Source organism: Chrysochloris asiatica, unplaced genomic scaffold, assembly GCF_000296735.1.
Source record: "Chrysochloris asiatica unplaced genomic scaffold, ChrAsi1.0 scaffold00021, whole genome shotgun sequence".
Lineage (NCBI taxonomy): Eukaryota > Metazoa > Chordata > Mammalia > Afrosoricida > Chrysochloridae > Chrysochloris > Chrysochloris asiatica.
In genome coordinates, this window is record NW_006408539.1 from 23,951,131 (window position 1) to 23,974,036 (window position 22,906).

Consider the following 22,906-nt stretch of genomic DNA (forward strand, 5'->3'; position numbering starts at 1 on the left):
GGACTGTTCAATCAACTACTGCCCCCTTTTTGTTACAAAACTTCTACCTTTATAGTTTTGACAGTCGCAATTAGTCACAATGACAGTTACTCACTATTGAATCAAAAGAATCCTATCCCCATCTCCTTTCAACTGGCTGATTCTTTACACCTCGGTTGCCAGGCGTTTCTCCTAACGTGTCCCTGCACAGACTCAAATCTCCAACTTTTTGTTTAACATTGAGTGTAGTTAACCCTTTCCGCTACCTAAGGACTCCCTTATTCAAGATTAGATTTTAATAAAAATATTTAGGACCCTAAGTGGGTCATTTGCCTTTAAAAACTTATATAGAGAAAAAGCAAAGGCCCTCTAAGGTGGGGTTAATTTACAGTCTGTGTGCACTAAGGTGGGATATAGGCCATTCCACATGAATTCTCCTAGAAGCCATTCACCTGTGTGTGCTTGTACATGCTACCTCCCCTGACCTTCCCTCTGGTTGGATCCTGACAGGGTAACTAACGGCCTGCCTTAATTGACTCAATCCACACCTTCTTCATTCTTGTAGGAAAAGGAGTATTTCAGACATTGATGCTGCTGCGAAGTGCTGTTGACTCAGTTCTGACACATGGTAACTCTATATAGGGTTTCTGAGGCTGTACATGTTTTGGGAGCAGGAAACCTCATCTTTGTCTTCCAGAGTTGCTGATGGGCTCTACAAACCTTGTGGCTAGCAGTCCAATGCTTTCCCTACAGAACCAAAGCACTCCCTGATATGGGCAGTATTTATTCAAAATACTGTGGCTATGCATAAAGAATTACAGAGCTTATAGATGGAACGCCTAGTCTATGATGCATTCTCTACTGGACTGTAAGCGTTAGTGTGTGTGGACTTGAGTTGGACAGGTTGTTTTTGTCACTTGGCAGCACTTCTTCCAGGCTCTCCTCCCTGGATCTTCCCCCTGGAGACCCCTTAGCTTCCTGTTTTATACAACAACTGAACTGTTCCTTCATTTGGCATTGACACATGTAAGACAGTGAGAGAAGTTTTAATTAACATGTTGTGTTCATCTACAGTGGTTATTAGGAATTTTCACTCCATTTATACCTGTCCACATAAGGAGCTTTAGTGGCGCTGCGGTCAGGCACTCAGCTGTAAACCAAAAGGTCAGAAGTTTGAACCCACCAGCCGCTCGGTGACAGACAAATGCAGTAGACTGTTTCTCTGCTTCTGTAATAATTACAGCCTGGGAAACCTTACAAGGCAGTTCTCCTTGTCCCTGTTGTTGTTAAGTGCCGTCCATGTTAGGAATCGGCTCATTGGCCACAGGTATCTTCTGTTGTCATGAAATCCTTCAGAGACTTACTACAGGTTTTTACATTGATTTTCTCAATGAAAACACCAAGCTGCTGCGTGTGCAGATGGATTGGTTTCTCTGACAACAAGTATGACTTGTTCTTCTATGATCTTGATGGTTTTAATCATTTTAATTACTTTATACATGTGTATAATATATATGTGTATGTATATGCACACACACATGTATATATGTATATGTATGTGTATATATATATAAGTGCAGCGGCTTCATATGATAAGCACTGGACTGTGAGCCACACCTCCTCCGAGGGGGAAAGATGATGCTTTCTGCTCCCATGAATTTAAAGACTTTGAAACCTTATGTAGGGTTACTATGAGTCAGACCATGCTCAATGGCACTTAATAACAATATCTATATCACAGAAGGAGTCCTGGTGTCGCATGGTAAGATATACACAGGACCGCTGACCACAAGGTTGGTGGTTCAACCCCATCAGCTTTTCCGTGGAAATCCTACACAGGGTCACTATGAGTCGTTACCTACCTGATAGCAATTAACAGCAACATGTCAGATAAAGTCCAAAATCTTAATTTTTATGTTTTTTGCTTTTGTTTTATTGATTTCAGTAATATATATTTTCTTTAAGTCTTTATTTGACAGGGGGACGTCTTAAAAAGCAAATACCTTAATATCTAGAAGGCACTGTGATAGCATCTCCCACATGCCTTAAGATCCAGAAAGCCGCTACATACCACAGCTGTCTCTTATTAACAATGTTGCGGTTGTTAAATGCTGTTGAGTTGGTTCTGAATCATAGCGACCCTATATAGGGTGTCCAAGGAGCAGCTTGTGAATTTGAACCACCGACCTTGTGGTTCAAACTGACCTTGTGGTCCAGTGCTTTATCCACAGCACCATCCCAGGATTCCAGTTCTGACTCATAGCCACCCTGTATAGGGTTTATGAGAAGCAACTAATGGATTTGAACCACCAGCCTTGTAGACAGCAGTCCATACCAGGACTCCTTGTTAATAATTCTAATAATTCAGCCCAGGAAATGGGGCTTTCTGGGTTTCAGTTCTCTTCTTTGTGTTCTAATTTCTAGTTTCTAGATATAGAAACTATATCCTCACCTTTCAAAATTTGCTTTACACTACTTCAATTTACAAAAGGCCTACTTTAGTATCTGTTTTCAGTAACTGAAATAATTCCAAACAGGATTTGTGCTTTTACCAACAACAAAAAGGGCAAAAAAGTGAAGCCAGTGTTCAGCGTTTGTTTTGCAGTGACCTGGTAAAGAGACAGCACACAACCCTAGTAGGACAGTACCTTCCCTAGGAACCACACTCAGAGTCTCAAAGCCCAGCAACTTAGAATGGGGTCTGTGAGCAGTGAGCATTCATGCTAGTAGTTTAGGGTTGGTGGGTTATTTCGAGGGGTCTGGTAGCACTCAGATATTTTCTCATGTAAGCACTGGACTGGTAATCACAAGGTCACTGGCTCACGCACACCAGCCTCTCCTTGCTATGGGACAGACCTGACTTGACGGCACTTAACAACAATCTCAACAGCTGTGATATAGTTTGATGCAACTTTCAGTGTATCTATATTAACACTGGTGGAGTCCTGGTGTGGCGCTGTGGGTTAATGCACTAGACTGCAAAGTCGGTTTGAACTGCAAGGTTGGTGGTTCAAGCTCACCAGTCAATCCTTGGAAACCCTCTACAGGGTCGCTATGGATCAGAACCAACTCGATGGCACTTAACAACAACATCAACAGTATTAGAACTGGCATCCTGGTGTTGTAGCTCTGTGGGTTGGACCACAAGGTACTGGATCACAAGGTCAGCAGTTCAAACTCAACAGCTGCTTCTTAGAAACCCTATACTGGGTCACTGTGAGTTGGAACTGACTTGATATGGCACTTAACAACAGTATTAGACATTGTTCATAACCTTTATGATAGGAATCCTGGTGTGGCTTTGTTGCAGAAACACTGGACAGCTAATTACAAGGTTAGCTGTTCAATTCCACCAGTGACTCCTTGGAAACCTATACAGGGTTATTATGAGTCCAAATTGACTGGATGACAGACACTTAACAACAATGCTGCCCTGATGCAACAGAAACTAGGTGTCTGCAAACCAGACAGACTAAACCACACAAAACTTCCAGACTGACTTTTGCTCTTCCATTTAAAAGCACAGTAGAGGCAGAATGACTAGTGTCTCGGACCATCTCCAAAGGCTGACAACTCTGCCCACCCCCGTCACAGACCTAGGACCCCAGCTCCCATGAGCCTCCACCAAGGACGAGCCACTGGTCAAACACCGCAAGACTGGAGAGCTGGACTTAAATTACTGGACTTTCTCTTACCCGAGTCTCCAGCAGTGAATGAGTTCTTGGGGTGCGTGACCACCTGAAATAAGCTACATGCATTTACGCAAGACAAATCTGAGCATTTCTCAAACTTGTTTTACAATGAAGTCCCACAAGGCACCTTTGGGCTTTCTCTACCTTTTTAATGTAAGGATGTTTGATGCTCACTGCTCTACAATCTGATTTACCTAAGGAGTGAAGCATATGTCCATTTCTAAGAATTATTCATGGTACGTGGGCGGGCTTTCCATGAAACGGGCCCCAGATAGCAGCTTGTCCAAAGACAACCATTTTCTCCTGATTTGCACTGTAGGGTCTTGTTGCATTAATACCATGGTCACCTGGCCTTCAATTCCTGATTTCTAGTTCCAGACTTAGGTGGATAATGACTTTGACAACATTTTTCTGCTTGACCTATGTCCACACACTCTTCTAGTGTGGTAGCTAGGAATTCATCTCAGCAGGATTGCAAAAGCTGGAAGAGACAATTGTGATTTTTGAGATGCCCCATGTGACAGTGCTGTGTGCTGTCCCCATCTACACATGAACTCAACCTCTCCAAATAGAGGATCCTCCCTCTCTGAGAAAGCCTGCCGCTCCTATGACAATTTCATAAGAAACAATTACCATTCATTTATATTGTTGTAGTTGTTAACTGCTGTCAAGTCAGGTCTGTCCCATAGCAAGGAGAGGCTGGTGTGCGTGAGCCACCACTGTCAAGTCAGTTCCAACTCCTAGGGATCCAGTACAAGGTTTCCAAAGAGTGGCTGGTAAATTTGAACTGCCAACCTTGAGGTCCAGTGTTTATGCTATTGAACCACACCTGTTGACGTTAGAATTTGTTAATTTCAAGTTATAAGTATGCAGGGGTTTCAAAAAGTTCATGGAAAAAATTCCATTATCTTTTCATGCCATTTTTCCATGAACTTTTTGAAGCCCTATCATGTACATCCCAACCTACCCTCTGATCTCAAACTCTATTTAACAAAAAAACAAACCTAGGGAGTGTGGAGTAAGCATTGAGATTAGGAAAACCAGGGAAGTGGGTGTGGGAGGGACAAGGGCAAACTCAAATTTTCTTTGTCTTCAATGTTTTGTTTGGAGGAGGGGTCCATTCAGTTGATAGGAGTAAGCAGTGTGGTTAAGGATTAGGACTCTAATTTGATCTAGGATTTCCAAGGCTGTGTTCAAATCTTTCAGGAGCAGAAAGCCTCATCTTTCTCCTGTGGAGCAGTTGGTGGGTTTGAACTTGTGGTTAGAAATCCAGTGTTATCTTACTGTGCCACACAGAAGGACTCCTTGAAGGCATGCAGAGATATGCCATCATGCTGTTGTAAAGTGCTTGTGCTTGGGGGAAAGTCTTGTTTATGTTCTTCAGTTGCCTTCTGGATCTTGGAATTGTATATGTTTTACCTCTTGCCACAAGTGTTCACTCACCTGGTTGTAGTTCCTCAATGTTGCTTCAACACACTGAGCAAGGAAACATTAAGATCATTGAGATGAAAAAGTTCATTAGCTATTAACTTTTTCTTCATTTGCCATATTTAACGTATTTATCATTTTAATGCAATCTTTGAAGCAGATAATATGAATTCTTAACCATTTGGCCAGTAAGTTTGTAGGATTCGAGGAACAAACCACAAAAGACCAATTTTCTAAATCATGTATTGTATATTGCATTTGTCTCAGGCATAAAAGCCATAGATTAGATACGTCTGTAGTATCTGGTGCTATCCCTGATCATGAATACTTACTGTGTGTAAACAGGTGTTTGACCCTCTCTAAGCATCAGTTTCCTGTTTGGAATTGTGGTGTTCCCCTGTGTGATAGCCCGGTTTCACAATGCTGCCTTTACAGCTAGGATTTTTGCTTCACAAGCCACTGTGGCATCACGTGTTTTGACTCAATAGGATTGTCTGCTATGGATGGACTTTCATATCTACCTGTACTGACCGTTTCTCTTAAGGTTTTTCATGTATTTGTTTGTAAGATACCACATTGGGTGTTTTTTTGTTTGTTTTCTTTTGAATTTTTTACTGTGAATTGAGCAAAGGTTTAGAGACAAAATCATCAGTTTTACATTCAAGCAATCATACACTTGTTTCATCTCAATGATTGCCGTCCCCTCCGTGCAACGACAGTTGTCCCACTTCCCCACTGTGGTTCTTGTTTTCATTTTACCACCTTCCCATCCTTCTCAACTCTGGCCTTAGGTACATGTTGCCCTTTTGATTTTGAATGACCATTCAATGGTGAACACACCTTACTAGTGTTGTCGTCCCTACTGCTTGACTGAAAGTTGGACCACAAGGGTGAGTTCCTTTCCAGACCTGGAGGGCGGTCGAGGCCCATGGTGTCGAGTTTCTCCAGTCTCTTTCTGACCACTAAGCCCGTTTTTTGTTTTGTTTTTTATGATTGTGAGTTACGTTCTACATCTTCTCTCACTCTATCTGCTACCTTCTGTGATCCCTCTCAGAATGGTTGGTGGTGGTAGCAGTACACCATCTAGGTCTTCTGTCCTTAAGTCATGGAGACTGATGTTCGTGTGTTCCATTAGTCCAAGAATCTTCCATTTTCATCAGTTTTCGTTCCTCCATACATGGAGAGATCAATATTTGCACCTTTGCCACTCACGAGCTTTAAAAATACCAGATGCTACCCACCAAAGTACGATATAGAACATTGTCTTTGTGGACTATGTTATTTATGCCAATTGACCATAATGGTATGGACTCTTCTATGTCACTGCACTAGATAGATATATCTGTGGATTGGAAGCTGAGTTGTTGACATATTGATGGTACATGATTCTCCTGAACGAGTGTGTGTGTGGGGGGAGGCCAGCAAGAGAATGTAAACAAAAGGAAGGTAGGGATAGCCCAGAACCAAACCCATTACCATGCAGGCAGTTCTGATTCATAGTGACCTATGTTACAGAGCAGAACTGCTCCGCAGAACTTTACACAAGTAGACTGTGAGTCCGTTCTCCCCTGATCCAATAGGAGCATTGAGGATGAGTGGGCTTGGTGGAAAGGATTCACAATGTAAAACATTAGGAAAATTAAAACTTTAAATTTGGCATGACTCTACACATCAGAGCTAAACAGAGAACACAAAAATCACTTATCCATTAAAAATCTATGTTTGAGATACCTATGCCAAGTGCAGACAAAATTAGATAAACAAAATCCACCACATTAAGTATATTTTATTTTGGCTTTGGTAAAAAAAAAAAAAAAAAAAATTACAGTTAATTAGGTTCCCATTTGTCAAATTCTAGACAGGATGTTACATATCATCATGAGGGTTCTGACTCATCTTGACCTTGTATGCATAGTGATCCATATAGGGTTTCCAAAGAGCAGCTGGTGGGTTTGAACTGCTTCTCCTACAGCGCCACACCAGAAGTCCTAGGGGACATTAGTTACATTCTAATGTTTTGCACCACGTTGGTTTTTAACATCAATTCTTTGAATTTTATCATTGTTAATTTGTTGTGAAGGAGTTGCTAAGGTGACAGGTATTGGCGATTTGGTGACCTACAACCGTGGAATGGTAATATATGAAAGCAGTAGAGGAATCCAGTGCACCTTGTTGAGGTCCACTGCTGAAAGCAGTAAATGCAAGTTAGGGGCTTCAAGGAAGTCAACCTAGCTATGATACTACATCTGAAAATGACTAGACGGAAGTTAGGGAAATGCCATTAATCTGTTTCGTACTAAATGAATTATTATTACATGTTAAGAGGACTGTAACAAACCCAAAACTCATGGCTGGTGGGTTTGAACCACTGACCTTCCAGTTAGCAGCTGAGCCCATTAACCACTGCCACCAAGGAGGCTCATTACCAAAAAATCTATGATTTACAGTATTTCTTGGAGAAATGTAAGTGTCATATCTGGGTGACTGAGGGTCTTCATTCTTTCTCTGTGGTTGAGAGTTTTGGCTGCTTCCCATAATTGCTTAGACCATCCTCTATTATTGGTTAGTTAGAAGTCTTTACATTTTGATGTAAGTATTGTTGTTAAGTGCCATCGAGTCAATTCCAACCCCTAGTGACCCTGTATAGGGTTTCCAAGGAGCAGCTGGTGAGCTTGAACCACTGACCTTGCAGTCTGATGCATTAGTCCACAGCACCATGCTAGGACTCTTTGATGTAAGTGTAGGTCACTATATCTTTGGATGCTACCAGCTGCTGTAAAGTAAATGGCATTTCTATATGAGTCAGTAATTTTATTTGTTGTTGTGTTGTGAAGTGCCGTAGAGTCAACTCCAACCCATTTTTTTCATTGTTAAGTGCCATCGAGTCAGGATCCAACTCATAGCGACCCTGTATAGGGTTTCCGAGGAGCAGCTGGTGAGCTTGAACCGCCAACCTTGCAGTTCAAACGGCTTTGCAGTCTGGTGCATTAACCCACAGCACCACACCAGGATTCAGTAATTTTATATGATTAAGTAATTGTCAGCTCAGTTTTTTACTTGATAAAGTATGTGCGATCTGATTCTATCATGTGAGGTATGGCAAAGCAAAATAATCTAAATCTAATGCTTTTTATAGTAAAGTGTAGGTTATGGGTTTTATGAGACTGTAGTACTCCTAAAATGACCATACATCTATTATGTTGCATGAGTATTTATTTTCAAAAGTAAGTAGAGGACAGATATACTATATTGGGATCATTTATCTTATCCCTGTATTCCTTAATGTGTCTCTGTCTCCTTGCCATCCATTTTCTGTAAAATTAAAATAGTATTAACTATAAAGTAAATGGGTAGGTTTTGTCTAAATGTAAATGGGTAGGTTTTGTCTAAATGACCAAGTTGGGATAGTATGAAATCCTGCATGTCCAAATTGTTCCTGTGTCCCTTTAAAGATTGTGTTGAGATTTTCATGATTAACACAGAGATCAGCTATCCACCTGTATTCCCCAGTAAGAAATGTACCAATGTCAGTTGAGAGCTGAGCCTTCTGGCCTGATGTTACACCATTTGTTTCTCAAGCATCTGATGAACCCATGCCAGGATGGGTTAAGGTATGTGGAGTTGAATACTCTTTGTTTACCCCCAGTTAGTGACTCTGTGTGTTGTAACACTTCATACAAAGTCCATGGAGTTTTTCCATGGGGTATTATTTTTGTTCCACCCAGGAGGACTTTTTATACCAAAGGCCAATGGGATTAAGAGTCTAGGATTTTTAATCCATAAAGATCAGGTGGCAAAACTGAGTTTTGATTCAGGCTCTATGGGTGCAAGAATCTGATATATTTGCATCACTTCTTTTGGAATTATTTGAGAATGTTCTTACACAGACTCGCAAGTGAACATCTTTGGCTTTCTAGTTGTCTCATAGATGTACTTGTGAATTATTCCTAAATCTGGTATATGGTATCACCAATAACCAAATACACCTAGTAATGTTTGTGCTATAAATTCTTGGGGATTATGTGCTCTCCAGATAAACAATCGCACTGCCATTGAGTAGATTCCTCCTCCTAGCTACCCTATATAGTGTTTTCCGAGACTAGAGATCTGTGTAGCAGAAAGCCTCATCTTTCTTCCATGGACAAAAGATGATGAGTTTGAACCACCGACCTTGTGGGTTGCAGTCCAGTGCTTATCCTATAGTGTTACCACATAACCAGCTAACACATACAGATTTCATTGTTGTATCTGGTCCTTCAACCTTGCTAACATTAATGACATCCTCCTCCTGTAAGAAATGAGTGATTTTTTTTCTTGTTTTACTCTGTCCTATTATAATAATGTCATCTAGGTAAGATATAAGGAAGGGTATAATATGTTAGAAACTAGATATCCCAAGTCAGCAAGCTATGTGCTGTTACAAGAGTGTTGACCATTCGTTCCATTGGCATTTTTTGAATGTATATTCTATTTGTTGTTGTTAAGTGCCGTCAAGTCGGTTCCAACCCATAGCAACCCTGTACAGGGTTTCCGAGGCTATAAATCTTTACGGGAGTAGAATGCCTCATCTTCCTTCCACAGAGCAGCTGGCCTTAAGGTTTGCAGCCCGATTCATAACCACTACGCTCCCATACCTCCCTATAAAAAACCAGTTTGGTTTGACTCTCTTTGGCCAATGGAATGAATGGCTTAAGAACATGCCTTTAAAGTCTAGGTTAGTGTATCAAGTCTCCTCTGCAGTAGTACTCCCTCTGTGTGAAGCTCTGTTTATGAAGCTCTGTTAAGGATTCCGTAATCAACAGTAACTCTGTATGAACCATTTGGTTTGTAAAGACCTGAGCTGGCTTATCATATGGAAAGGTGGTTGGAACAACTACTCACTCCTTCTTCTAAAAGGTTTTTAATTTTATCTGTAATTTCTTTAAATCCTTCTTTAAGAGGACTTCCTGAGGTATTAACAATCTTTTTAAACACTGGTAATTGGAGTCCACTTGGCTCAGTAGCTAAGTTAGTAATATAGATGTGCTCCTTTCTTCTGCTTAGGTGTGCAAATATGATACCCATTTCTAGTATGGTTTCTAATTAAGCAGTTTAATTTTATGGAAGGTTGTCATCAAATGAGGCAAATTTGTGCCTTCAGATTCTTTTGCTTCATTTACTACCATTTATTGGTAGGTGTATCAATTCCCACTCACGGTGATTCAATGAACGACAAAAGTGAACAAGATCCGTCCCTGCATCAGCCTCCTAAGTCACTCTGAGGGTCTTCTTTTATGTTGACCCTCTACCAGGAGTCCTGGCCTGGCACTATAGGATAAGCAGTGGAATACTAAGCACAAAGTTGGTGTTTCAGACCCACCAGCTGCTCCTTGGAAACCCTATTCAGGACCTCTGTGAGTCCTAACCGACTTAAAATCACTTAACAACAAGCATTATGTCTTCCTTAGGACTGATCCCTCCTGATACCATGTCCAGTGTTTTATGTGAGATGAAGTCAGACCATCTGGCTGTACTTTTCCCAAGACATGTCTGTTTGTTCTTCTGACAATCCAAGGTACATTCAATATTCTTTCCTAACACTATAATTTAAATGCATCGGCTCTTCTTGAGTCTTCAGTATTCATAGTTCAGCTTTCACATGCATATGAGGCAATTTATAATACTATATAACTGGGGAAAAGCACAGCCTCATCTTCTAGGTGACATCTTTGCTTTATAACATTGCTGCATCCATGAACATTGATTGTGGATAAAAATACAATGAAATCCTTGTCAACTTCAATCTTTACTTATCATGATGTTGCTTATTGGACTAGTTGTAAGGGTTCTTTTTTTTTGCTTTCTTTATGTTGAAGTGTAATTCATAATGAAGACCTTTGTCTCCATATGTTGAAGTGTAATTCATAATGAAGACCTTTGTCTCCATCAGCAAGTGTGTTAAGCCCTCTTCCCTTACAGCAAACAAGGTTGTGCCTTATGCATTTTACAGACTGTTTATGAGCCTTCCTCCTATCCTGATGCTTCATCATCATCAGATAGTCCACCTTCTGGTATTATTTGCTCAGCCTGAATGGTGTTGTTAAGTGCCATCAAGTTGGTTCCAACTCTTGATTTCGACATTGTGGAGGGGTTCCAAGGAACAGCTTGTAGGTTTGAACTGCTGACCTTCGCATTCACAGCTGTCCCTACACATTGAATAAGTATGGTGAAAGGACACAACCCTGCCACATACCTTTCCGGATTCTACGTCATTCCCTTTTCCTTTGGTCTGTTTACGTACAGGTTATGCAGGAGCGTAATGTAAATGTTCTGGAATTCCCAATCTTTACAATGTCATACATATTTTACTGTGATCCACACAGCCTAATGCCTTATTATTATGTAATAATAAAACAGAGGTAAATACCTTTTTTGGTATACTCTGCTTCCAACTAAGATCAATATGACATCAATAATATTATCCTTATCCCACATCCTTTTCTGAATCTAGCTTCCATTTTTTGGCAACTCTCTGTCAGTGTATTGCTGTAACTGTTTTTTCATTATCTTCACTAATTTTTACTTGTGTAAAATATATTGTCAGGTAATTTCTGGAATCTTTTAAGTCATCTTTCTATGAAATGAGCATTCTTTGGAATACGACTCTTTTCCAGTTGGTGAGCACTTTGAACGTCACATCTCAATTTGTTTCCCAAAAAATCCCTGGGCCTTTATTCTTCATCAGTGCCTACATCACAATTTGGACTTCTTCGTTCAATACAATTGGTTCTTGAACATATGCCACTCTTGAAATGGCTGGATGTTGACCAATTTTTCTTGGTACTTGGACTCACTATATTCTTCCCATCTTCATTTGATGCTTCAATATTTTGCTCTGGAGGCTTGATTTTTTTTTTTCTTTCTTTAGTTCTTTAAGTTTCAGTAGTATTGAGCATGTTCTTACCTGGTAGTTTTCTGACTCCAGGTCTTTTTGTCTTCTCAAAGTTGCCCTTTGAAATTTTCTGTTCAACTGTTTCACTTCACCATTTCTTCATCTATGTGGCCTTTTACCATCTAGGCCTTCTACATAGCTTTCAATTTTATTTATTTTATCTCTTTATGGTATTCCTTGAATCATGATTGTGATTTTATGAATCAGAACTAACTTGATGGCAATCTAAGAATATTTATAAATTTACATTTATCTGTATATATGGTCAGAGTAACATGGAAATTATCGCTACCTTTGGCCATTCCAGGAGACAATTTGTGTCTACTTGTTTGGGCTTCCTTATTTCTACCACTAAGCTCTCCATTTGGGCTGTTTTCTCAATTTTATTTTTGTGGGTATTGTTAAATGCCGTGGAGTCTGACTCATAACGACCCTTGTTAGCCATCTTGTTGGGGATTTTCCTCTTTTCCGTTAGCCATCTACTTTACCAAGCATGATTTCCTTCTCCAGGGACTGGTCCCCGTGACAACACGTCTCAAGTACAAGAGATGAAGTCTTGCTGCCCTCATTTCTAAGGAGCAGTCTGTCTGTACTTCTTCCAACACAGCTTCGTTTGTTTTTCTGGCAGTCCAGGGTACTTTGAATATTCTTTACCAACACCGTAACTCAAAGGCATCAACTCTTCTGTGGTCTTCCTTATTTGTTGTCCAATGTTCACATGCATATGAGGCGATAGAAAACAGCAGGGCTTGGGTTAGGTTAGCTGGTGGTTGTTTTTATTATCATTATTGCCTCTAATTTCAAATAAAAAACAGAAGTCTGTTGGGCCTAAATTTGTTTTGGGGGTCTGAATTTAAAATTGTCTTCAAAAGCACGCTGTTTGTGTCGGTTTGATTCCTCTGATGTCCGAACAGTCTTTTAAGGTTGTCTGGAGGATTTGTTCCAGGAAATACAGTAGAGAGGGCAGTCTTTCTTTTTGATGGCGGTGTTAACCTAAGAGTTACCTTTCAAGTTCAGCTTGCAGCTTTTTCTTTCAGTGGTCAGTCTGCTTTTCTGTGACCAAGTCTAACTTTATTATTAGGATATTTGCAACTTGTTCTGTCATTGTGCATCATTCCATCTTTATGGCTCTTAAATGTGGGAGCAGTCATCTGAGTTCCCCTGTGCTAGCAGCTGCCCCATCACAATGATCTCTGTCTGTCCAATTGGGATTCCCCTGGAAATCTGAATTCTTGACTTAAAATGAGTACAATCACCAGTGACTATCCACTCATCACCTTTTGACCAAAGTTCTCAAAGACATTGTATTTCAGCAGAAGGGCTTGCTTGTTGAAATTCTTGTGTACATTCAACTGTTTCATGCCTAGTGAATGAATGTTCTTCGTTTTTAGAATTTTTCAGTCCTCATTGGGGCATGAGAACCAGTTGAAAGCATTGTATTGGTCATCTGGATGATGATCATTTGATAGGACAAAGTTTGGAGAAAGTCTTTGGTACTCATTCCTCCTGATCAACATTTTCCCTTTACATTTTCCCTTTATGTAGACCTTTGTTAGCAGTGCTTGCTGCTCCTCTTAGTAGGTACCTCTCGTCTCTTATCCCTTTTCATTTTAAATTATAATTCTAGTATCACACTAAAATCAGGGTGTCCTTTAAATTGACCCCTAGTGGTGCAGTGGTTAAACCCACAAGCCGCTCAGGGAGTAAGATTGGGTAGCCTGCTTTCGGGCTGTCGACTGTGTCGTATAGGGTTGCTGTGAGTCTGAATCGAGGGTGTACAACAGCAGTAGACCCCCTTTAAGCTTCCAAAGACCCTGGACTTGGAGCCCATGACCCTTACCCTTTGACCCTAGTAAATAGTTAAGGAGCCCTGATATTGTTGCCAAAGTGATTCTCTTGTTTGTAATTCAAGTTAAGTTAAAAATGTAAATGCTTCTGATTCTGCATATCTTCCAGGGTCAGCCACAAGTCTGTTGGTCTTAAACCCAATCTTGTATGGCCACATTACTGTCTCTCTCTGTACCAGGTACTGTTGATCTTTGGCAAATAGTCATCAAGTGATGTTAACTTAAAATAGAGAAATTGTCATGTGTAAACTCATTTCATTTATGAGGAGATAGTCCTGGTGAAGCTCACAACTAGATCCCAAGACTAGATTACAGTTATTTAGACCTGGAGAACTGGGCTAGGGAAGAGCTAGGCCAATAATGAAAGTCTGAATCCTCAGCCTAAAGGCCTTTTACTTCAATGACGCAGCATCAACAGAGTGTTATCTCTGCAAATTATATACCAGTAAAATACTGTTAATATGGAGGAAAGAAAGTAGGAGGGGATTTGCTGTTCATGGAAAAATTAAAGGAAAAGATCATGGAATTTTCCACAGAGTTTTGGAAGCTCCTTGTATAGATAGTTTCACAGAGCTTAAAGATTTGACAATGAGCATCTATTACTGCTGTAATAGAACCCTTTCCTGGGAAAAACAAGAGTCCAGGAGGGAAAGAGAGAAGTCCAAATGTTCTCTAAATGGGGTGGACCAGGCTAACTAGGTATGGTAAGATGAGAAATCTGTTTGCTAGACTCATTTTGCGCTCTTCTATGTAAGTCTCAACTTTTCCTTTATAGTGATCAATTTTAATCCCTTTTGTCATCTGATTTTAAATGTAATACAAACTTAAAATCACACAAGATTCCTCCATCCAAAGATAATCCACTTTGAATGCCTTGGTGTACTTCCATTCAGTGTATTTTACAATAAATCTATTGACCCTATTTTCTCACTCAATATTGAGAGCAAATCCCTTAGGCTTTTGAAATCAAAAATTTAATGGATGTTTGATACCCGAGGCTGTAAATCTTTGTAAAAGCTGCATCTTTCTACAGCTGTCAAGCAGCTGGTGGGTTAAAACCTGCGGGTTAGCAGCAGAGAATTGAGCCACTGCATCATGCTGAGGACTACAGTGCATCTACCCTAGCCATGGTATTTTTCAACAGCCTTCTAATATTCATGGGAAAGCCAGGTAATGAAGAAGAAAGATTGAAGAAGAATCGATGCATTTAAATTATAGTCTTAGTGAAGAATAGTGAAAGCATCATGGACTGCCAGAGGAACAAACAAATATGGCTCGGAAGAAGTACAGCCCGAAAGCTCATTAAAACTAGGATGGCTAGACTTTTAGACATGTTCTCAGGAAGGATCAATCCCTGGAGAAGGACGCCATGCTTTGTAAATGGTTCTGGATAGTGAATCTGCATAGGGTTTCTGAAGAACTAGGTGGTGATCTTGAACTGTCGACCTTGCAGCTCAAATCAGCTTTGCAGTCCAACACATTAACCCTATCACCACTCAAGGACTCCTGAGGGTCAGATGGAAAAGCAAAAAAACGACCCTCAATAGTGGGCTAATGCATCAGACTGCAAAGTCGTTTGAACTACAAGGTTGGTGGTTCAAGCTCACCAGCTGCTCCTTGGAAACCCTGTACAGGGTCACTGTGGGTCAAAATAGACTCAATGGCACTTAACAACACCAATAATAATAGATTGATCAGTAGCTGTAACAATGGGCCTGCAATGAGTCAGAGTTGACTCGGTGGCACCTAACAGCAACGTGATCCCATAGAGGACCCTGGTGGTGCACTGGTTAAGCACTCAGCTGTTAACTGAAATGTCAGCAACAGTTTAAATCCAGTGGACACTCCCCAGCAGCAAAACATGCTCATCTGCCGTCATAGAGTTTACAGCCCTCTGGGTTCGTTTTCCTCTGTCCTATATGAGGCAGAATCAGTGGTAGTGTTTTTTTGATCACTGTTATTTTTAAATGGTACCTCTAACATATGACTATGCCATTCTTAACATTAAGATATTTCCATAATAAACTATTTATAAGGCCATATTGACCATCTGTGCAATTATATCCCAATCTCTGATTATTTTCTTGAATGCTTTTTTATAAGAAGAATTAGTGGGTCAAAGGTTCTTCATACTAACAGCAAATTGCTTTCAAGAAGAGTAACATCAGTTGACACACTCTCTAATGATGCAAAGAGAATGCCCTTCTTGCCCCATAAACATAAGCGTTTAAAACGGTGATTTCGGATATTTTTAGAGTAGAATTTGGTATCTTGTTGTTTTGTATTTTTTATCTGTGATTAGAAAGATTTGTCCCCGTGAATACTCTTCACACTCTCTTGTTTTCCTTTGAGGACACCCAGAGACACATGGCCATCAAGTTGATTTCTTCTCATAGCAAAACCAATAGTTACAACAGCACCAAATTCCCGTCAACTTCCATAGAACTGAGGAAAGCAGGGCCATTTCTGGCCTCGGAACATGCAGGATCAATGATCACATCTCTCCACTACCTGGCAGCCCCTCTGAATGCTGCCATTGGATAGAACCCAGCCAACGCACTGGTACCCTAGAGTCCATTTCAACTCACATTACCAAGTACAACTGCTGTATGGGGCTTTTCTTGGCTGCCATCTTACAGAGCAACTCACCAACCTTTGTTCTACATGGCCACTGGGTGGGTTCCAACTGCCTGTCTAAAGCTTAGCAGCCAATTGCAAATCACGTAAACCATCTGGGGGCCATTGGGTAGACTCATTGTCACCAAGTCAATTCCAACTTACACTAAACCTATAGGACAGAGTGGAACTGTCCCCGTAGGAGTTCCCAGGCTTCATCTTTTAAGGGAATAGTTGCCACATCATTCCAAGCACTTAACCACATCACCAGGGTTCCTTACCGAATATAAGATGCCATATATTTTTAAATGTCCTCCTAATTTGAGATGTTAAACTGTGAAAATCTGCACATGCACTGAGTGAGTGGATAAATGTTCAGTTGTTCTAATAAAGCCACCAGGGAGCAGTCTCTTGCGACAGACCACCCATCCGGGAAGAGCTCAAATCAGAACTTGTCATCACTTCCCACTTGAATTTGACCCCTTGAATCCCACAATCATTTCTTGATTTAATGACTCTTAATAAAGTTTCGAAACTTTTCTAAGAAAAACAAGAAAAGCCTAAAAACAAGACCAAAACTGTCATTGTGGTCCCCACAGACCAATTTGTGAAAAGCAATCCACATTAAAGTATGTGTGGGTTCAATAAAAATGTATTGAACTTTGAAGTTAATGGAGCAAAAACGAAGACCAGAGCCTCTATTCCTTACTAAGAACAGTTTCCTAAGTCATTTAATTAATGCCTTTTCCTACAGGGAAACATTAGCCCTAGTATTAGAGTACCAAGAGATTTGCTAAGGCACAGGAAAAAATAAAAAAATATAAATAAAAGCTCAAAGTTCCTCCAGGCTTACTCTTAACTTAACAGCACATACATCGCTAATGCAAATCTCTAAGACAGTCTTACCCACCCCTTTACCATGTTGTTGTTGTTGTTATGTACGGTGGAGTCAGTTCCGACTCATAGTGACCCTGCACAGGGTTTCCGAGGCTACCAATCTTTACGGGAGCAGAAAGCCTCATGTTTCGAACTGCCGACCTTGAGGTTGGCAGCCCAACTTGTAACCACTGCATTACCAGAGATCAAATTCCATTGGGCATTATGATTCAGACAGTAGGTGAAGTCAGTTCACCTATTTAGTCTCTGGGCTGCCTTCATTCATCAAACACGTTGATAATAAGCAGAGAACTGAAGATGGGTAAGACTTAATTCCTGCTCTGAATAAACTCCTAAGATGCCTGGAAAGACAGACAGATTAAGCAGTAATTCCAATAGAAGATAGGAATTGGCATTTAGAGAACAGCTATTGAAATCGAGGGGTAGGGGCAATATGTAAGAGACAAATGGCATGGGGGTTGGTGAATAGGGCCATTTGTAGGGCAGTGAAACTCTTTGGTAAGGTACCACATAGAAGACACATGACATTTTGTGTTCAGTAAGACCCATAGGACTCTACAACAGAGAGTAAGCCCTGCTAAAAACCATTCTTCAGTCATTGGCTCATCAGTTGTAACAAATATACCCCATGATTGCAAGATGCTAATAATAGAGAAGCAGTGCGTGGGAGGGAGGGAGGGCTATGTGAAAATTCTCTGTGCTTTCTGCATAATTTTCAGAAAATCTACAAAAATAAGTGAATATTAGCAATGTTTTCATAGACTTATCTATTGAATTCTAGGTGATTCGTCAGATCAACAATACCCACTGTCCATTGTTCAATATAGATTTATTATTTCCCACTTGACTTTATCTGGGTTCCATAGGAATGCTATACACTTAACCAATTCTTTGATTTTGTTGTTGTGTCAAGAAGATTCCAACTCATCAACTCACAGCGATCGTGTGGAGGGTTTCGAGGCTGTAAATCTTTATGGGAGGAGATAGCCTCATCTTTCTCCTGTGGAGCGGCTGGTGGATTTGAACTGCTATGCTAAGCCACTATGCCACCAACACTCCAGTTCTTTGTCCTAGATAATTTTATCTCATTCAAAGATGATGACGTTATTGTATGTTACCAAGGCCATTCCATTTTAGAGGGTTTCTAAAATGGCCGATAGAGTCCTGGTGTGGCACTGTAGGGTAAGCACTCAACTACTAACCACAAGGTCGGCGATTCAAACCCACCAGTCATTACTACAGGAAAGTTTATACAGGGTCACTAAGAGTCAGAACCAACTTCACAGCACTTAACAAAAACCACAAAGAGTGGCTGGTGGGTTTAAGCCACCAACTTTGCAATGACCAGTCCAGTGTTTATCCTCCAGTGCCACACCAGGACTCATTCAAGTCTGACAGTTGTTGTTAAGGGATATCAAGTCAGTTGTGACTCTAAGGTTTCCAAGGCTGTAAATCTTTGCAGAGGTAGAAAACCTCAGCTTTCTCCTGCAGAATGACTGGTAGGCAAGAACTACTGACCTTGTGATAAGTTCTCAGTCCAGTACTTACCCTGCTGAGCTACTGTGTTCCCATTCACAGATGATAATGGGGGCTGATAGTGGAGCGGACACCATACCTGAGCTGCCTTTTACCTGGACATATCTTTATCAGTTGGGAAGATGTTTGCAATAGCTATGGAAAGCACATGCTTAATCCCCTCTCTTCCTCAAGGCTTTTTTAGTTTGCTTTTGTCATTAAAGGACTTTCATTTTCTCTCTTATGTTTTGATGCCTCAACATAGTTTTCTTCTCCAGTTTTGCATGGTTTTGATTTTTTTTAAATCTGTTTCAAGTTTGCTTGCACATTATTTCTTGAGATCCCCTTTCTCTGAAGCACTTGGAGAGCCAACAGTGCTGTTAGCATTTCACTTTCCCACCTCTTCACTGAGATGGAGCAGTTTGTTAGCCATGCAGTGGGCCTGACATGTTATCCCAAGTTTCCTGCATGTCTCACCATGTTGTTGCGTGCCTTTGAGTCAACCCCGACTCATAGTAGCCTTGTAGAACAGAGTAGAGACACCCCAGAGAGTTTTCTAGGCAGTGACTCGACGACTAACCCACAAGGGAGCCCGCCCACCAGCCGCTCCTCAAAAGATGGATGAGGCTTGCCATTCCCATAAGGAAGGACAGCTCCAGAAAGCCTATGCAGGGTCACTGTGCGTTGGAACCGACTGAATGGCACTTAACAACACAACACCAGCCTTTAAGAAAGCAGACTGTCACGTCTTGCTCATGTGTAGCAAATGTGGTGTGAGATCCAGTCAGTTCCAACTCACAGTGACCCTGCATAGAGTTTCCTAGGAGTGGTTGGTGGGTTTGAACTGCTGACCTTGCAGTTAGCAGTCCAGTGCTTATCCTATAGTGCCACACCAGGATTCAGTATAGCATATAAAGTTTCCCACTGATGACCTTTCAGTTAGCGGCCCACTGCTTAACCATTGTGCCACCAGGCTTGCTACTCCTTCAGCCCCTATCCACTCCCCTTTTTCTCTGACCCAACCTTTCTTTCATCACAGCATGTTTTAGAGTTTTCTTATTGAGTTGTGTACTTTTTGAGTGCTGAATTTATCTATCAACTTCCAGTCTTCAAGATCAAAGAGCCGTAACAACTCAAATCACTGTGGTTTAATGCAATCGGAATTGCTAGTCCATTTGGGGCCTAGGTAACTGTCCCAGGCCACCATCCTCCATATGGTAATCATTGTTGCTAAGCGCCATCAAGTTGACTCATAGTGACCCTATATAGGGTTTTCAAGGAGTGACTAGCGAGCTTGAACCCTTGACCTTGTGGTTCAAACCAACTTGACAGTCCAGGTCATTAACCCACAGCACCACACCAGGACTCATTTCTGTCTTAGGGCTCTACCATCTCAGCATAAGACTTCCTTAGATGCCAAAACAGAAACAGAGAAAGCTTGAAACTCTTGGACCCAAAGTTAATGCTTAGCTTAGGCTCACACCACTTCTCTCCAGAGCCCAGTGTCCAGATCAAACCCTCTGGTTCCTGTACTACACTGGGTATTACGAAGGTAGGGGAGTATATGATATGTGAAGTTGTCAAGAATTTCCTTCTGCTTCATTCAACATTCAACATCCACAGAAGCAGCATTCTAGAAATCAAATTACATACTACATAGCGTGAACCTACTGCAAAAGATCTCCTTGAAGTGTTAAAAAGCAAAGAAGTCTAATGTGTACCTGACTCAAGCCATGATCTTCTCAGTCACCTCATCTGCATGTGGAAGCTGGACAATGAATAAGGAAGACTGAAGAAGAGCTGATGCATGGGAACTGTGGTACAGGCAGTGAATACTGATTCTACTGTGAACAGCCTGAGTAAAGAAGAAATTCACTCTTAGAAGAAATATAATTAGAGTACTCCTGAGAAGTGAGGATGATGGCGGTGGTTGTGTGCCACCGAGTCGATTCCAACTCATAGTGACCCTGTGTAGAGTTTCTGAAGCTACAAGTCTTTACGGGAGCAGAAAGCCTCAACTTTCCCCTGTGGAGCTGCTGGTAGATTTGAACTGCTGACCTCTCAGTTAGCAGACCAGCTCATAATCCGCTATGCTACCAGAGCTCCTTAGAAGTGAGGATTTCTGTTAAGTGCTGTTCAGTCAGTTCCGACCCGTAGCAACCCTGTATAGGGCTTGAACCACTGACCTTGCGAATCAAACTGACTTTGCAGTCCAGCGCATTAACCCACAGTGCCATATCAGCCTCCAGAAGTGAGGACAGTGAGCATAAATAAAACAAAGGAAAACAACACCAAAATGAAACAGCCATTCCTGATAGAAACACTCAACAAAATAGGAATACAAGGAAGTTTTCTCAACATAATTAAAGGCATATACACAAAATCAAAAGTCAACATCACTCAAAATGGAGAGAAACTGAAACCATTTCCCTTACAAAGAAGAATCAGACAATGATACCCTTTTTAGTATTGTCCTGGAAGTCCTAGCCAGAGCTGTAATGACAAGAATTTAAAGGCTCTGGTAGCATAGTGGTTACAAATCAGGCTGTGAACCGCAAGGTCAGCAGTTCGAAACTACCAGCTGTTCCACGGGAGAAAGATGAGGCATTCTGCTCCCATAAAGATTTACAGCCTCAGAAACCTTGTACAGGGTCGCTATGAGTCGGAACCAACTCCACGGCATGTAATCACCACCACCATATTGGCAAAAAAGTAAAAATCTACTTGCAGATATGAACCTGTACTCCACCACTCACCTGTTAGTTTTTGTTGTACTGTGATGGCATATGTGTTGAATGAGAGTGCTGTTTGAAAACCCGGCCGGGTCACCCATGGTGGAAAAGTTTGAGTGGAAATTCCAGACTAAGAGAAACTAAGAGGATGGAGAGGCAGACTAGTTCTAAATGTATAACCACTGAAAACCTTATGAATAGCAGCTGAACACCATCAGATACAGTGCCAGAAGATGAACTACTCAGGTTGAAAGACACGTAAAATCTGACTGGGAAAGAGCGACCTCCTTAAAGTAGAGCTGACTATGGTGACACAAATGGAGTGTAGCTTACATGACCTTCATTTCCAGATAGGGTGAAACTCAAAATGAATAAAAACAGCTGCAAACATTTAATCAAGAACATGGAATGTACAAAGTATGAATCTAAGAAACTCCAATTTGTCGACAATGAAATAGACTGCATAAAGATTTCTATTCTAGGCAAAAGTGAACTGAAATGGACGGTTCCTGGCCATTTTGAATGTGACAACCATATGGTTTACTATGCCAGGAACAACAAATTCAAGAGGATTGGCATGGTACACATTATCAAAAAAGAACATTTCAGATCTATCTTGCAGTTCAAAGCTGTCTGTAATAGGATCATATCCATACACGTACAATCAAGAACAGTTAGTTAATACCATGACTGCTCAAATGTACACAGCAACCACTACTAGTAAAGCAAATGCTGATGAAATTAACAAATTCTACCAACTTCTTCAGTGTGAAATTGATCAAACATGCAATCAAGACATATTAATAAGTACTACTTCATGTTGTTGTTGCTAAGCGACCCTGTATAAGGTTTCCAAGGAGCCGCTGGTGAGCTTGAACCACCAACCTTGCAGTTCAAACGACTTTGCAGTCTGACGCATTAGCCCACAGCACCACACCAGGACTCCTTACTGGGATGCAAATGTTGGAAACAAAGAGGAGGAATCAACAGTTGCAGATTATGACACTGGTGATAGAAATGATGCTGGAGATCCTGATAGAATTTTGCAAGACCAATGGCTTATTCATTACTAATATCTTCTTACAACAATATAAAATGTGACTACACACATGGACCGCAACAGATGGAATACACAGGCATCAAGCTGATTGTATCTCTAGGCAGACACAATGGAAAAATTCTACATTTTCAGCCAAAACAAGGCCAACAGTCTGGCTGTGTAAAAGATAATCAATTGCTCATATGCGAATTCAAACTGAAGTTGAAGAA

The 22,906-nt window shown here is 40.9% G+C and overlaps 1 protein-coding gene across 1 annotated transcript in view; it reads left to right on the top strand.

Moving 5' to 3' along the window:
- Positions 1-22,906, top strand: part of DOK6 (docking protein 6) — a 535,367-nt gene that overhangs the window by 373,886 nt on the left and 138,575 nt on the right. The window contains 1 exon segment of the mRNA XM_006837551.1: positions 163-210. Within this exon segment, the coding sequence (XP_006837614.1) occupies positions 163-210 (48 nt within the window).